General features: G+C 40.0%; 1 protein-coding gene and 1 pseudogene across 1 annotated transcript in view; one reads left to right on the forward strand and one right to left on the reverse strand.

Moving 5' to 3' along the window:
* The window catches only part of Rab8b (RAB8B, member RAS oncogene family), a 66,996-nt gene extending 58,224 nt beyond the window's left edge, over window positions 1–8,772 (forward strand). The window contains exons 5-8 of the mRNA XM_075965402.1: window positions 551–640; window positions 1,686–1,751; window positions 3,892–3,942; window positions 4,719–8,772. Coding sequence (XP_075821517.1) covers window positions 551–640; window positions 1,686–1,751; window positions 3,892–3,942; window positions 4,719–4,811 — 300 coding nt within the window. The 3' untranslated portion in view covers window positions 4,812–8,772. The remainder of the gene's footprint in view (window positions 1–550; window positions 641–1,685; window positions 1,752–3,891; window positions 3,943–4,718) is intronic.
* Window positions 8,773–10,497: 1,725 nt separating this feature from the next.
* Window positions 10,498–10,607, reverse strand: LOC142847476 (small nucleolar RNA U3; annotated as a pseudogene).
* Window positions 10,608–16,398: the final 5,791 nt, after the last annotated feature.

Raw genomic sequence — 16,398 nt, forward strand, 5'->3', positions numbered from 1 at the left:
GCCCACTGAAGACTATCTACAGCTAAGACATCTGGTTCCCAGCTCTTTCACTAGCATAAATAAATAGATTTCTGCAACTTTTTTCCCTTTCTAACATTTTTTTCTCCATAGATAGTAGAAATTTGGGTTAGTTCCAGGATAGTTGGTACTAAGTTTTCTTTGAAATCTCCGTGGTATTTCAGAAAGAAACTAAGTAGGAAATAATTTAGCACATTTGATTGAACCCATATAATTGATCTTTTTATATAGTTAGAACCCAGGTTGCTTTCTCTACTGGGTGACTCAGTACTTAAGTTTCTTCTATTTTTGACTGGAATAATTGTTGGAAGGTTTGGCTGTTGTATATGAGTTACAAAGTGTGAGCCTTTGGGGAAAGATGTTTATATAGGCTCTGTGAAGGCTCTGAGCTGAAGTAATTCTCCCTTCTACCTTTAAATGTCTTTCTGAATTAGGCTTGTGTTGAGTGAAAGATAGTCAAGCTGCCATGTTTCCGACAGGTTGGGGTGGTCTCGCTCAGGCTGTTTCTATGTTGTACTGTTTCTCCCTGCAGCACGCCTCTTCAGACGTTGAAAGAATGATCCTGGGTAACAAATGTGATATGAATGACAAAAGACAAGTGTCAAAAGAAAGAGGGGAGAAGGTGAGTTTGAACCAGATGAGTAAAGGGTGGAGTCCACTGCCATTCAGCGTTTGTTTTCTTGGTACTGACTTACGTTTTTAAAATACCTGCTTTAGTCTCTCAAGAACTGACTAGCAAACAACAGTGAGATGTAGTCTGTACTTGGATAGTGGGCATTAGTATTCAGGTCCAACCCCGTTTATAGCATCCAGTCAGGACTTAGCCCTAGAGAATGCTGGGAGGGACAAACTGGCCTTTCTTAAGATCCAGCAACTCTTGTTCAGGCTCTTTCAGATTTGTGAGAAATGCTCAGCTTTGAAGTTACAATAACTCAGTTTCTGAAAAACTATACTAGTGTAGGTGAAATTTCAGCCATAATCACTTTTCAGTTCATTGTTTTCCCTAAGAGTATAGAAAGTTAGCTTCAGTTCATGAGCAGCAGCTCCTGGTGTCAGAGGTGACATCTACAGGCACCTGACTATCTTACATCTGTAGAGTAAATGATTATTTTTTGTCACGTTTGCTTATTGTATTTTCTCAGTTCTTGAGAGACTTTTCTGCAGTGATGGGCGCAAACCCATTTGTCTTTCAGTGTGAGCACCAACGTGTCCTTAGAAACCTTCACTTGATTTGAGTAGTGTTACATGGGTTAGAACTCTAAAAAGAGTTCAGATTTGCTGTTCTATTTCACAGGGCAGTTCTTTCAGAAAGGAAGGTCAGGCTAGTTACACTTGGAAAGTTCTGCTCCTGGAGACAAGATAAAGGAGTAAATGAATCCCAGGTGGTGGTAAGGCTGAGACTCCATCTCATAGTTTTTCTTGTGTGTTTGTTAGAGACTCACAAGTACAACAGAACAAATTTCTAATGTGACATTTTAAACAGAAGCTGTGTCATTTTTAAACTATGTTAAATTATAGAATTTAAAGCACAGTATAAGAAAACAAACAAAAGTGAAAACCATGAGTTCTGGCATAGACTCTTGGGGGCTTTGACAAATGTATATTCTGCTAAGGGCTTTGTATGTCCAAGCCACTTTCACTAAATTTGATTTCTGTTTGCCTTTCAGTTAGCAATTGACTATGGGATTAAATTTTTGGAGACAAGTGCAAAATCCAGCACAAATGTAGAAGAGGTAAGGAATGTATGGTGGTCTCACTAGGTAGCAGCTCAACCCAATCCAAGCGTCCTGAGTACTTTTATGCCTTGACTCTGCCCCCTGGATTTCTTGCATATGGCCTCCACATGGGTTATGTTAAGATTGCTCAATTAAGATTCTCAGAAGAGAGGAGATACAAGTTCATATTAAGTTCGGTGCAGCTATTTGTTTGGGAGTTAGCAATTGCAGACTCAGTGTCCTTTGCTCATTTGTCGTCCTTCCCTGCTAGCCGTCAGCAGACAAGCACAATCACTTGAATTAAACTGCTGTCTCTTGAATGGAGTCCCTTTGTGTACACATTTGAAGTAGATTAAGCATGACACTATAATACTATGGCATTTAGTAGATATAAGAAAGTAGTTTTCATAGATTAGTCTTAATACATTTCCATTAAGTTAGCCATTATAACAGAATTATCTGGGGGGCTGGCAAGATGGCTCAGAGGGCAAAGGAGCTTGCCAGGGGGTCCGAGTTTGAGCTTTAGGACCCATGTCCTCTGACTTATGTGTTTGCACTGTGGCGAACATTATCTATACACACAAACACAGCAAGCAATTAAAATGTAGTAAAATATAATTTTAAGAAGCTCATCTAAGGTCTTCAAAGGACAGATGAAAATTATAATTTTATGATCAGTTTTTAAAAATTAACAAAATATCACCAGTATTTCTACCCTTTGTGAAGAAAACCTGCTCTAGAAAACTGTAGATGATCTGTATCTTTATCTGCCATGTAATAGAGTTAGTACCTGTGCTTAATGGTCCTCACAGTTCCAACTAAGCTGTAGTGTCTTAGATTCTTCTCTTCTTTACACAGTGGCTAAAATAGCAAGACTTAAGTGGCCTTAGTGGTCAGTGGGTTCCTGTCAGGACTTTTGCTTTCTGTGAAACAGTCAGCACTAATTTTCAGGTTGCCTACTGAGTATTGAGAAACAGGAACTTGACACTGATTTATTTTCATAAGCATAGATAAAAAGAAAAGCAAACTTCCTTCTTTTGTGAACAGATTCCTTCCACCAAAGTAGGGGAGCTCCTGTGGGGCACCCCTCAATCTTGACCCCAGAATGAATTTCATACCTCTGTGGAAACAAAGTAAAAATGATGACAGATGTTTTTAAAGAAGCCAGTGAGTGAAGTGGGTTTTCTCAGCTTCCTTTTAAATTGATTTCCACACGTGTGCGCACATGTGGTTTAGGTGAGTTCCGGGAACCAGCAGTTCAAAGTATTAAGGCATGGCCGATTCTGCATACTTAAGTATGTCCTCAGAAGAGGTCAGAAAGGAAAGGTATAGGTTTTTGTGAGACGGACTCTTAGTGCTATAGTTAACCCATACTTGTTCTTAGGGCACTTCCTAAACAGATTTTAACATTGTGTTGGATAGTTTTAGGTCAAGTTAAAGTCATCTGAGAGGAAGGGACCTCGATTGAGAAAATGCCTCCGTAAGATCAGGATTTAGGGCATTTTCTTAATTCGTAGTGATTGATGGAGGAGGACTGAGCTCATTGTGGGTGGTGCCACCCCTGGGTTGGTTGTTCTAGGTTCTATAAGAAAGCAGGCTGAGCAAGCCATGTGAAGCAAGCCAGTGAGCAGCACCTTCTATGGCCTCTTTATCAGCTCCAGGTTCTTGCTGTGCTTAAATTTCTGTCCTGATTTCCTTTGATGATGAACTGTGATGTGGAAGCATGATCTGAATAACCCTTTCCTCCCCAAGTTGCTTTGGTCATAGGGTTCGATCACAGCAATAGTAACCCTAAGGCAAGCATCATCTGGGCCAGAGGTTGAAGCCTTTCCCTAGGGGAGCAGGGTGGTTTAAACTGAGCCTCTCCCCTGTTCTTAGTGTATTGAGAAAACTACTTATAACTATGTGTGCCACATTAGGAACTTGTGGCAAACATTACATGCATAAAATATTTGACCAAGGAATGACAATGTGACAACACTGGAAAATGCGATATAACTGAAAAAGCCAATGACGATATGCTAAAATTTTAATTATACTATTTTTTCAATTAGAAACTCTGCAGTGATATATTCACAAATAAATAATAAACATTCTATACTTCTGTTTTGAAATACAATTATTTAACAATAATGTTGTTTGTTTATTTTACCTTTAGGCATTTTTTACACTTGCACGGGATATAATGACAAAACTCAACAGAAAAATGGTTTGTATCACTTATAGTTTTTATTTCTATGCTACAGCCTTTCAGCTTGGTACTCAACAGAATGGACAGCATGATTATAATATGCTCACATAATCTTACTTGTTCCCGATGCTTTCTTATGATTGCATCATGATTCTATTTTCTGTTGCTTTGGGTTGTTTCTGCACCACAGCTGTCTCTTTCCTCTGGCTCCTTAAGTGGTAGTTAATTGAATTTTTATCAGAATAGTGAAAATAATAATGGTAGAAATTTTTTTTTCATAAAATTGTCTAGTTCAATTTTCATATAATACATACTTATATCTATGTAATGATGATCTTGGAGTTGCTCAAGTTTGCTTCAATTTGAACTGTCAGATATGAATCTTTAGGTCGTCCTAAAGTTCATTTTACCGTGGGTCCTCATGAAAAGTATCTCCCTTCTATTACCAACTCCTCTTGCTACTGCCTTAGCCCTGTTTCCATCATTATTCTTGACACCTAACAGGCCTTGGCTGAAATTGCTTTAAACTAGATAGAGGATCGTCCTCCCTAACACATGGTTAAAACTAAAGTGCTAACTAGCCTAAGAATATTTGTCTTTTCTTAATCCACCACTTGCAAAAAAGAAGACAATGCTGAGACTTAACTAATTCCTTCTCTGGTAGAACTTTGCAGTGAGCACGGGAGAGAGTGTACTAGAGTGTATTCCTCACATGGTGTGCTTTTACTTTGTAGGTAATTGGGGTCAAACCTAAAATTTTTGTTTCCTTAGCAGCTTCATGTCCTGTTTTTCAGAATGACAGCAATTCATCAGGAGCAGGCGGGCCAGTGAAAATAACAGAAAACCGGTCTAAGAAGACAAGTTTCTTCCGTTGTTCATTGCTTTGATGAACTCTTCGTTTCTGAGAGACTGCAGTATACCTAGAGGCCCTCCCTGCTTCTCTGAAAGCACAGGTTACCCAGCCTCAGAGCCACCTCGCCCGACTGCTGCGGAGAGCACCATGGAACTCTAGACCTCTCAACACAGAACACCAAGTGGATTCCAGCCTCATGGCCTAGCAAAAGAGCAGGCTCCTTTCTTCAAACATGGAAGCAATTACTTGGAGACACTTGCAGGATCTAACTGGTTTTTCCTTGTTTTACTGCCTGTCCTGGAAGCTGCTATCTTTCTTTGCACATGAGTGTCAGTCTTTCTGTGGTACAGCATAATCTTAGACTCCTAACTGAGCACTTTAGTGGCATGAAGTTCTAGACTTACATATTTGGGAATATTTAAAGACAGCAGAACATTAAACAGAGCAACCTCTAAAATTAAAGGATGGTTGGTCTGGGTCATATGGCCAGAAGTTCTTCTATTGGTAGCATTTATTAAAGGACTTTGATTTACAGTGTTCTTACAAATCATTAAATTCTGATTACCTTTTAAAATTCATAAAATACCCATCTATTCACAGAGGCCACATCATTTTCATCTTTTCAGGTGGTTATCAATTTTGCTCATCCCTGAGTAGCTGTATTCTTTTTAAGTTGGCTGCCACTAGCTCCTCTGAAACAGCGTGTAGAAAGCACTGTAGTCTCACTGTTTCTGAGGGTCGTATTTGCTGTCCCTTTTCCTGCCAGACTTCTTGTCATTATTTACTAATCTAAAACCAATAATCTATGTAAGAACTCTTGTGTCTGTCTGTGAACTTCATGCATTGGGATTTCACATAGGGAGAGAAATGGTCATTAGGGCTTTGTTATCACACCAGAATATGTAAATATTCTTTCTTAGTTTTACCCATTAGCTTGTCTTACCCATTTTTTAACCATAGTCCCCATCTGTGAGAGAGTTAACAAAGGTTAGATTTAGATTTCAGTTTGCATAAAACAAACCTATATGGAGAGAAATTAGACATGTTGCTGTAATATAGTTGTTAGCAATGTTGAAAAGGATGACTTTTGGTTCTATTTGGTGTTTAAAAATATATATAAAAGTAATTAGACCTATCACATTCTCCAGAAATCTTGTCTTTTCATTAGAGCACATACGATCCAGGTTTCAGCTTTCAAACAGCCATTGCTGAATGTATAGGACCCAGCCCTTTGCATTTAGGTTTGTAGTTAGAGATGTGGTGTGGCTGTCTAGGCCAGAGCCAACCGAAAGCTTTGCTGCCTTCTCACCAAATGCTGGTTCTGATGTTTCTTTTGTAGATAAAACACACTAGAGGGGGTAGGAGGTGTTTAATGTTAAATTACGTGCCAAATACAGATCATAATGTCACTGCTGTTGTAGCCTTCAGTGTCCTAACGTAGAGGGCCTAGAAACAGGTGACAAGGGAAAGGAACTGGTAGCAGTCACTGCCCTGCTCTTGTGCTGTTCATTAAGACCTGGAAGTGGAAATGGACATGGATATTTGGTTACATGGGAATTCTGCTTCAGTACTTGGACCAGTCAGGCCTTCCCGTCTGTGGGAAGACTCAGAAGCATTCCAGTGGCTGCAAGCATACCAGAGTTATTTTTGGTGGATACGCTGACTTTACTGTGGACAAACTTTAGCCTTTTCTTCTTTTTCCCTAGTTACCTATCAGCTTAAAGTCACATATTACTGTCCAGATGTAAGTAGTTCTCTCAGTGAGAATTGATTGTAAGTCTAACATCTTCAAATTAAATACATTCAAATTAAAGATGATATTTTTTTTTTTTAGAAATGTCTTATCACTACTTTTTTGGGGGGAAAAGTTCAAGCAGTTACAATGATAGCAAAGTACTTTGCAAACAGCAGGAGCTGTGACACCATATACGAATGTAATTCTCTTAGTATTTACCTCTGACTGTTTGGTGTCTTAACACTTTGGTTTCTATCTCAGGGGTTGTCTGCAAACCAAAACTGACATGTTCTGTGGTCAGCTTTTTTTTTTAAACAAACAAACCAGAATGCTTTGCTTTTGATTCTTCACTCTTGTGTCTTTTGTGGGTTAATAACTAGTCTCCATGAACTCTTCTCTTTGAATGAGCCTGTAAATGTTAGGTGAGTCTAAAAGTGCTCTTTGAAGTAGCAGCAAACTGGGAGTATATTCTCTGTTATATAGAAATAAATTGTCCTTGCTATTTTCTTACATTTAGCTCTGCTAAATTGTATATAATTTGAACTCAGACCATAGGAAATTCACTTTCTGCATGGTAAAAACAACCCAACAACTTTGCTTAATGATGTACATATGGTGCATTATTTTTTCTATCTGTAGATGAATTTAGTGACAGATAATTGTCTGTTCCCTGCTGAAACTCAAGAAATCTAGATTTCTTTTTTGTGTGTGTGCACGCGAGTGTGTGCACATTGTTGTGATCTTACAGATGGGGTACATAAAGATTTCGCAGCAGTATTAGTGGGTCAGTGGCTGCACTTTATTATCATTGTGCTAATTTTTTGACAATAGTTTGACTCAAGAGTTTCAAAGGGAGTCTGAGGGTATCAGACAGTGAAGTGTGCTGTAACTAAGTAGCATGTAAATCGGTTGATTGCACAATGTTTCACTGGGAACCTATTCTAGCCTCTTTCTTCAGATGATGAAGTGTTCTCCCTGCACAGCGGTCAGGGAAACTGCAGGGCTTCTTACTGCACGTGGACATTTTATGCAGTCTTTGTTAGAAATTTCCTGAAGACTCTTTACTTTGAAGGACTGTTTTTTTTCATTATACCTCATTTAGCTAACTAATATTCTAATACCTGGAAGAAAAACAGTGAGCCAGCCTCTAAGCATTCAACAAAATTTAGACAGTATGTTTTATCTTGTTTTGAACTGAAGACATCCTTGGAAAAGAGGAATTGACACCTTAGTTTCAAATAAAGCCTACATGTCAATATCCAGTAGCATACAAAAAAAAAAATGTTACCGCCCTGTCAGGTAATGAACTTAGTTGTGCAATATACAAGGGACTGTTCCAAGTGAGAAATGACCGCTGCATTGTAGAGGCTCCAAGTCCTGGGAATCTCTGTTAGGGCTGATGAAGTATCTTCCTCCTCTGAGCAGTAGAACAACAAATTAGCAGACTTTCTCTTTAAGCTTATGACTTAAATGATTTTAAAAATATATCTTAATCTTTAAAGATGAGATTCTAAGCCTAGAATTTTAAAACCGTGTTTTATTATGTTGGTTTCCTGATCTCAAAATTTCTTCAATTCAGTTTTTTAGACTTAAAAAAAAATTAAACAGAACAAAGAAACCTTCGTTATCCTTCTCATTACACCCAGTGGCAGAGAAGACTGTCTGAAAATGAAATTCCTTGATTCAGAAGGACATAGCAGGTCAGGAGATACTAATAAAATTTATGAGCGCCATGTTCATTAGAAAGAAAGTAAACGACTGAGCACAGAAAGGAAAATCAGCAAGCATTTGTTTTAAGGATTTCCAGATTTTAACTTTGTGTCTTGAGATGTGTGCCATATGCCAGGAACTAACAGAACTTTATATTTCATCTTTGTACCTTTTTAAAAAGTGAACTTCTGATTGTTCATTCCAATGGCCTTACAGATGGGTTTGTCTTGACTGTCTGCAGCTGATGCTGCAGTTCCCTTAATGCAAAACGCCGGGAACTGTCTGATGAAAATCATGCCCCCGTGGGAACGATGGAGGTTTTTCATAGACTTGTGTGCTTAAACATATTTTCCTTTGCCCCAGTGGCTTACTGTGGAAAGCTCCTGTGGATAATACAGACCTGTCTTGTGGCTGGTCTGCTGAAGCCACTTCATTAACTATGCTGATACTGAAGCTGTGTTTTTTTAAAAAAAAAAATGGGTTTTATTCCCGGTGGACTTTTTTTTACAATAATGTTCATCTAAAATAAAAACTACATAATGAAAATGTTCATGATTCTTAAGTGGATTGTACATTTTAGAACATATATATATATATATATTTAAACTGTATTTTAATTGATCTATGTTCATTTTACATGGTACTGAGTTTCATAAGGACATTTAAATGCAAGTATATAAATAAGGTAGGTTGAGTATATTACCTCCTTGTACCGACCGTTTCACCTTCCCATCTTTTCCTTCCCTCTCCTATTAGTCTCCTCTATTCCCTTAGACAGATGTTTTACACACACACACACACACACACACACACACACACACGGTTTTATGTATCTATAAAATCTAGGACCCATAAATGAAGGAAACATCTGATATTTATCTAAGATTGTTTTCAATCTGTTAATATGAATAGCTCTAGTTATATTAATTTTTTGCAAATGGCATTGCTCTCTGTGGCTAAAAAAGTTCCCTTGTGTATATATGCCACATTTTCTTTATCCATTCCTCTATAGTTAGACACCTAGGTTGGTTTAATGACTCAGCTACTACAAAGAGCGCTACAATAAACATGGCTGTGCAAAGCCTCTGTGATGTATTGACGTAGAGTTCTTCAGATAGCTGGGTCATTTGGAAGATCTACTTTCAACTTTGAGGAAGCTCCACACCAACTTCCATAGTTGACATTGCCACCAACAGTGTATAAGAGTTCCTTTTGTCCACACCCTTCATTCCTGCCAGTATTTTCTTCCTTTTTTTTTTTTTTTTTGATGGTCTCACTGTGTAGCCCTGATTGGCCTTGTATAGTACTTGAGACTCACAGAAGTCCCCTTGCCTTCTACCTCAGCAGTGCTGGAACTAAAGGTGTGAGCCCTGATTTTGTTTTATTGATTAACTCTTACCGTTCAGACTGGGCTATGATGATCTCTCTCTGTAGTTTATTTTCCTCCTCCCAAAGATTCAGATGTATTAAGGGCATGAACAGTTACTGAGAGCCCCTGGAATCTACGGGTAAGGTCTAGTATGTGCCTAGGCAAACGGAGGAATTCCGCAACCAGGGACTACTTGAAGTATGGCTTTCAGCTCCACCATGCCCATTTGGGCCTGAATGTACTTGACGAATAGAAATAGTTGCAGCAAGGCTTGCCTTCATGCTTAGCAAGGCCCCAAAGGCAGCGTCTTTCCACATTTCTCACACTTCAGGCAGGGCTGTGCCTGTCCTTGTCTAGTGAGGTCATTCTCTCAGTGAAGTACACTCTGTTGTAGTCAGGGCTCTCTACAGTAGCAGAACTTAGAGAATTAATCTCTCTTGCTCTCTCTAAATATAATTATTAAGATACCAATATATTAATATGTAATACATTAGTGTATATTAAAGGGGATTTATTGGGATGACTTACAGACTGCAGTTCAACTAATCCAACAATGGCTGACTGAATGAAAAGTCCAAGGATCCAGTAGTTGCTCAGTCCACAAAGCGTGATCTCTCCGATGGTCTAAAGTATATGCTGGAATCCCAAAGAAGAGTAGGCTCCAATGCCAGTGAAGGAATGATTGCTAGCAAGGTAGGCAAAGAGCAAAACCTTCCTTCTTCTGTGTTTTTATATAGGTTTCCAGCAGGAGTGGCCTACATTAAAGTTGTGTCTTCAGCCTCAAGATTCAGATCAAAGGTGTGTGTCTTCGTACTTCAAAGGTCCATACTAGAACTGGATTCACCCAAGCAAAAAGAATCTCTCACGGATTCTGCATCATAGTTCATTCCAGATGTGATCAAGTTGACAACCAAGAATAGCGATCACGCCCTCCTTGTTGCACTTGGGTCCTCTACACAGTCAGAGAAATTTCTCTGATAAGCAACTATAGAAACGATCCCTGAAAGTAGTCTTCTCAATGTAGTTTTCATTTGCATTTCTTTGATATCTAGTGAGATTGAACACTTTATAAAATGTTTGTGGGCCATTTGTACCTCATTTTTTGTGAAGATTTCTTTAGCCCATTTATTGACTAGGTGGTTATGAGTCCTATTTAGCTTTTTGTATTCTAAATTGTATCTTTGTATATTTTAGATATCTAGCTTAGTGTTCTCACGTTCCAGGTCCCCATCGTGGTGACTCTTTGGCATGAGGAAGTGCCTTTCTGGTCCATTCTGTCAGCTCCCCTCCCCCATTTCAGCTTTATGAGAGAAGCATCATCTGTCCTGCACTTAGGACCTGGAGGTACTGGCACACTGTCAGATTCTGGGGCTTTAACCCAGGTGTTTCTGTTGAACTTGTCCATATTCGGTTCGGTTTCATGGTCTGAGCTGATGAGGATGACTGACCAGGTCTCTTCCTCTTCATGTGGTAGCCTTTAACCGACCACCTGGATCTCTTTTCACCCACACCAAATTCCCCAGGTTTCCAGAGAACCTGGCTGGTCATTTCCAGTCTTGCCATCAAGGAGGCAGCTACTATCTAGTGTTTTCATGTTCCAGGTTCCTACTGTGGTGACTTTTGGCATGAGGAAGTGTCTTTCCTGTCCATTTCTATCAGCCCCCCCCCTCTGGCTTTAAGAGAGAAGCATCAAGATCTGTGCATTGATGACATTAAGAAACATCTCCATCTACAGAAGGAAGTAAACTACAAGATATGGCAACAGCGCTTGAGCTACTTCGGCCATGTTATAAGAATGAATGATGGCAGATACCCGAAGATAGCACTGCTTGGAGGAGTGCACAGGATAAGATAGAGGAAGGCCCCCAAAACGCTGCATAGACAGCATAAAGGAAGACTGTGGAACCTTGGATGTGGAACAAGCATCTAGGACTGCTCAGAATAGGAACAACTGGAGAACCACCATAAACAGGCTGCCCATGCATGCTTAAGCATCATTTAGCTGGGGCGAAGATGATGATGATGATATTCTGGATATTGTCGTCCATAAATATGGTTAACAAAGAATTTTTCCTTTCTGTAACTTTTTATCTTCCTCCATTAATTGTTTCCATTAATGGGGTTGTACATTTTAAAAATGTTTCTTCAGGTTTTCTAAGTATGTGATTTAAACTGTGGTGGATTTGTGAAATTTTAGCAAACTTCTTATCTCAGCCCGATATGTTTAAAGACAAAATGGCCAGACCCTCTGCTTGTTCTTAGTTCAGACTACAGCAAGGTTGTCCTGTTGGAGCATCTACAACCTGACATTGCTTATCCTGCCTTCCTCAGACCTTGCAAACTTGGTTCCTCTTGTTTCGTTCTCACTGATAAAACACTTAGATGGCGTCAGGCCTGTGGCTCTCCTGCTGTTGTATGTGTTCCTGTTTCACTTGTCTGTCTCAAAATCATTTCATGGTTTGATCAACCTGTTTGCTCTAAGGCCTCCCAGGGACTAGCAGCAGCCTTGAGGCATTTAGCGCCTTCTCTATGATGTATAGCTTCCTTCATCCCCATTCTGTTCTCTTGGTGACAGAAGCATTTTCCTACCCAGGCTCTTCGCTTGCTTCCAGGGTCATCTTCCTACCCTGTCTTACTTTTCAGGGAGCTCAGAGCTCATGTCTTCAAACCCATCTTGTTCCATCTCTTTCCCTCCACATCTAAGTCTCCTTGACTCTTTTGCCATTGTCTTGTGACTTTCACATTACTCCTTTTTTGGTCTTCTACTGGAATCAAGCTTTTAAAAAAGACTTTCCAGTAATCATTGTGGTGGTGGACATCTGTGCAGGCCAACAGTCGGAGGGAAAAGGCAGGTCTATAGTAAGGCCTGTCACAGGAAGAAATATAACACATGAAACTTGTCTATAGTCTTTTCAAAGTTGTTTCATTTTTATACATGTATTTGTGTGTAGATCAACAGACAACTTGTGGGAATCAGTCTTTCCTCCTGCCATGTGGGTTCCAGGATCTAACTCAGATTGTCAGGCTTGGTGGCAAGTGCTCTTCCCAACCCCATAGTTACTACCCTCATTTGTTTATTTTCCATTTATTCCTTACCCAGTCTAGATCTTGCCCCACCAGTTCATCGATACCGTGTTTGCAACAGCTTGGTTGGCCAAGTAGTGACAATTTTAATTTTCCTGTTAAATCTCTGTCCAAGACATGTTCTCTTCTCTCAACTTCAGTCAGCATTCTGATTCCTACTCTGATTCTGATTTCAGAGTAATTCCATCTTCTTTCATGGCTTTTTAAATGACTTCAGTTGGTGAGGCCAAATAATGCCACTGACCATGTCAAAGTCCTAATCCCTGGAACCGGAGTTACTTTATATGGCAAAAGAGACTTTGTAGGTGAAAATTCATCAGATGAGAGACTAACCTGGGTGATCCAGGTGGATCCAGTGGAGCCCCAGTGACCCATGACCCTATGAGAGGGACACAGGGACATGCCAGAATTAGAAGAAAGTTATATGACCATGGAATCAAAGCAAGAAGAGGTAATGCGGTGTAGGCCTGTGAACCAAGGAGTGTAAGCAGCCTCTGAAACCAGGAAAGGGGTCTCCACCACAAAGCTGCCTAGCGGAGCCAGCCTCCCCCAACACCTTGGTTTATCCTCCAAGGTACTTTGTGTACTTACAACCTTGAGATCTATAAGAGTATCTGCTTGTACTGCTTTGACCAGAACATTTGTGGACATTTGGTGTAGCAGCAACAAGCCACTAATACATCTTTGAAATGTATCTCTACCCCTAGCCTCTTATGTCCTTGTTGTAGAATATTATTTTAAGATGTGTTACATTTGCTTATGCTGTGGAACATTTGTTCTAATGATGCAAAGATGTTTTGCATTCTTTTATGTTACATTTGTTTAACTCTGTGAAGCTGTGATACTTCACCTGTCTAGAACACCTGATGATCTAATAAAGAACTGAACGACCAAAAGCAACACAGGAGAAAGGATAGGCAGGGCTGGCAGGCAGAGAAAATAAATAGGAGGAGAAATCTGGAAGGAAATGAGGAGCAAGAGAACAAGGAGAGGAGGACACCAGGGGCCAGCCACCTAGCTACACAGCCAGACACGAAGAAAGAAGTAAAGAAAGGCATACAGAAACAGAAAGATAAAAGCCCAGAGGCAAAAGATAGATGTGATAATTAATGATAATAAAAGCTGCCTAGAAACAAGTCAACCTGATGCTGGGCATATGTAGTAATAAGTCTCTCTCTCCATATGTGATTTATTTGGGAACTGAGTGGCAGGCCCCCCCAAAAACAAAAACGTCCTCTTAGATTTCTGCCCTTCAGTCGACACCATTTCTGGTCCCCAGCACCATCCTCTCTGTTCCTCAGTAACTACCAGTAAACCCAGGCCCAGGAGGGAAAACTTTTTTCTCTTTTCTTTGTGGTAGTAAGTAGCACTGTCACCAGTCTAGCCCCCCAGTTTTAGCCCCTAATCTTGTAGCTCCTGAAGAAGTACAGGGACTGAACCTTTAGTTTTCAATCAGTGTTCCTCTGTACGACACCTGGCACATAGTAGGTATTTAAGAACATTTAAAATAGTGATCTTCAGAAGTCATCAGAATGAACAAGGCACAGGAAAGTGAGGTGATCGTTGTAATTTAAAATGCTTGCTCTTGGGCCAGTGAGATGGCTGAGCAGATAAAGACGCTTGCTGCCAAGCCTGACAACCTGAATTTGAGTCTGAGCCCCACACTGTGGAGGGAGAGAACTGACTGAGAGTTCTGACCTCCACATGTATGCAGGCCATGGCAAGTGTGTGCACACATGAACGCACACTGAGTAAAAACAACCATGTAATTAAGATGATTTTAAAGTTTTGCTCTCATTTCTCTCCCTCTCCAGACAAGGTCTTCCTTCCTCTCCCTGTCTCCCAAGTACTCTGATTACAGATATGCACCGCCATACAGGCTTTTCTATGCTTCTAAAATGAGTGGCTTTAATGAAGAGACGTAGGGACTGGCTAAAATAGTGGTAATGAAATCATTAAAACATGGGGGAAAGAATCTTATTTTGAAACCAAGGAAGAAATTACAACAACCACACACACAGAAATAATAGTTGCTATAACTGAATCTTAAATCTACCTCCATCTGCCTAGGAGTCAAAGGACACCTGAACATGCTGAATTAGCTTTCAGTCTGAACACGAGAGCTGGCCAAAAGAAAAGGCAAATAGAAGTTCTATTGCGGGGCAAAGTGATTCATGCCTATAATCCCAGCACCAGGGAAACTTGAGCAGCCAGGCTGGGTTACACAGTAAGTTCAAGGCCAACCTGGAATACAGAATGAGGCTTTATCTCAAAGAAAATAGAACAAGAGTTTAATAATATATGTATAGGAGAAACTTCAATTTATATTCAAGGCAAGTATATTACACTTCTGTGGAGCTATTTCTGCTTGGAACTGAAGTAGCCAAATTGCATTGATAACTTTGATTCTAGGTCAATGCAAAACATTCTGTCTGCACACCAGTTTTAACAGGATGAGATAATTTTAAAAAGAAGTGGTACAGGCTGGAGCGATGGCTTAGCTGTTATGAGTACTTGGTATTCTTCCAGAGGATCCATGTGTGGTTCCTAGAACCATCTGTAATTCCAGTCCCAGGAGGTCAGATTCCTCTGTCCTCCATGGGTATCACTTTCACATGCACATACCCATATGCAAACGCACACCTACACATAGTTCAAAATAATAAAAATAAGGCTGAGTATGGCATATATCTTTAATCCCATCACTAAGGAGGTAGAGGCAGGCAGCTCTTTATGAGTCAAAGCCAGCCTAGTCTACATAGTAAGTTCCAGGCCAGCCAGAGCTACACAGTAAAACACTGTTTCAAAATAATAATAATAATAAATTGTTTTTTAAAATGACAAAGTATTCAGTGGAATAAATGGGTTGTACTTGTGACTGTTTAAGGTAGCAAAGATGAGTTTCTATAAGAAATAAATACCTATTTTCTTAGGTGATAAGCAAAATGCCTCTGTCAGTCCCCAGCTTTTCCTACCAGTCTGTCTTTTGACTAATACTTTCCAAGAACTATCTGTGATGGATATGTTAGTTATTTTTCTCGTGGCTGTGACAAAGTACTTAACAAGCAGTGCCAGGGAGAGAGGGTTGGTTTTGGTTCCAGTTGAGGGCCTTACATTTCATCAGGGTGGGGAAGACAAGGCTGAGGAGGGGAAGTGACCAGTCACATTGCACCCACAGTCACTAAGCAGATCATGAACAGGAAATGGGATTGGGTTACAAAACCTCAGGGCCCATCCCTAAGGAAGCACTTCCTCCATCAGTGCTCTGCCTCCTGAAGCTTCCACAGCCTTCACGAACAGTGCCACCAGTTGGGGACCAAGTGTTCAAACACATGTGCCTGAAGGGGGCAGTTCACGTTCAGACTATGGCAGTGAATATTAAAGAATGTTCAGGTGGGCCATGTTTGGTCCTCAAGGACCAGTAATGAGATATTATTCTCACTTAACATGAATAAAGCTGGATCTTAAAGATGAATGACCAGGGGACTTTACAATATTTCCAAACCTCTCAGAAATTATTAAATTACAGATGCTTCTAAGTTTCATTTCTAAAATCACTTTATCCCTTGAAAAAGTAGTTTAGTGAGTTTCTTCTAGGCACTGAGAAATAACATCTCTGCCCTCTAGAGGTTTACATTTAAAGAGAAAGATGAGCCAGTGAAATGAGCCTGTGTTAGAGTATATAGCAAGGCAATGCTGCTGTTGCTATAGGAATGTCCAAGC

Source organism: Microtus pennsylvanicus, chromosome 3, assembly GCF_037038515.1.
Source record: "Microtus pennsylvanicus isolate mMicPen1 chromosome 3, mMicPen1.hap1, whole genome shotgun sequence".
Taxonomy (NCBI): domain Eukaryota; kingdom Metazoa; phylum Chordata; class Mammalia; order Rodentia; family Cricetidae; genus Microtus; species Microtus pennsylvanicus.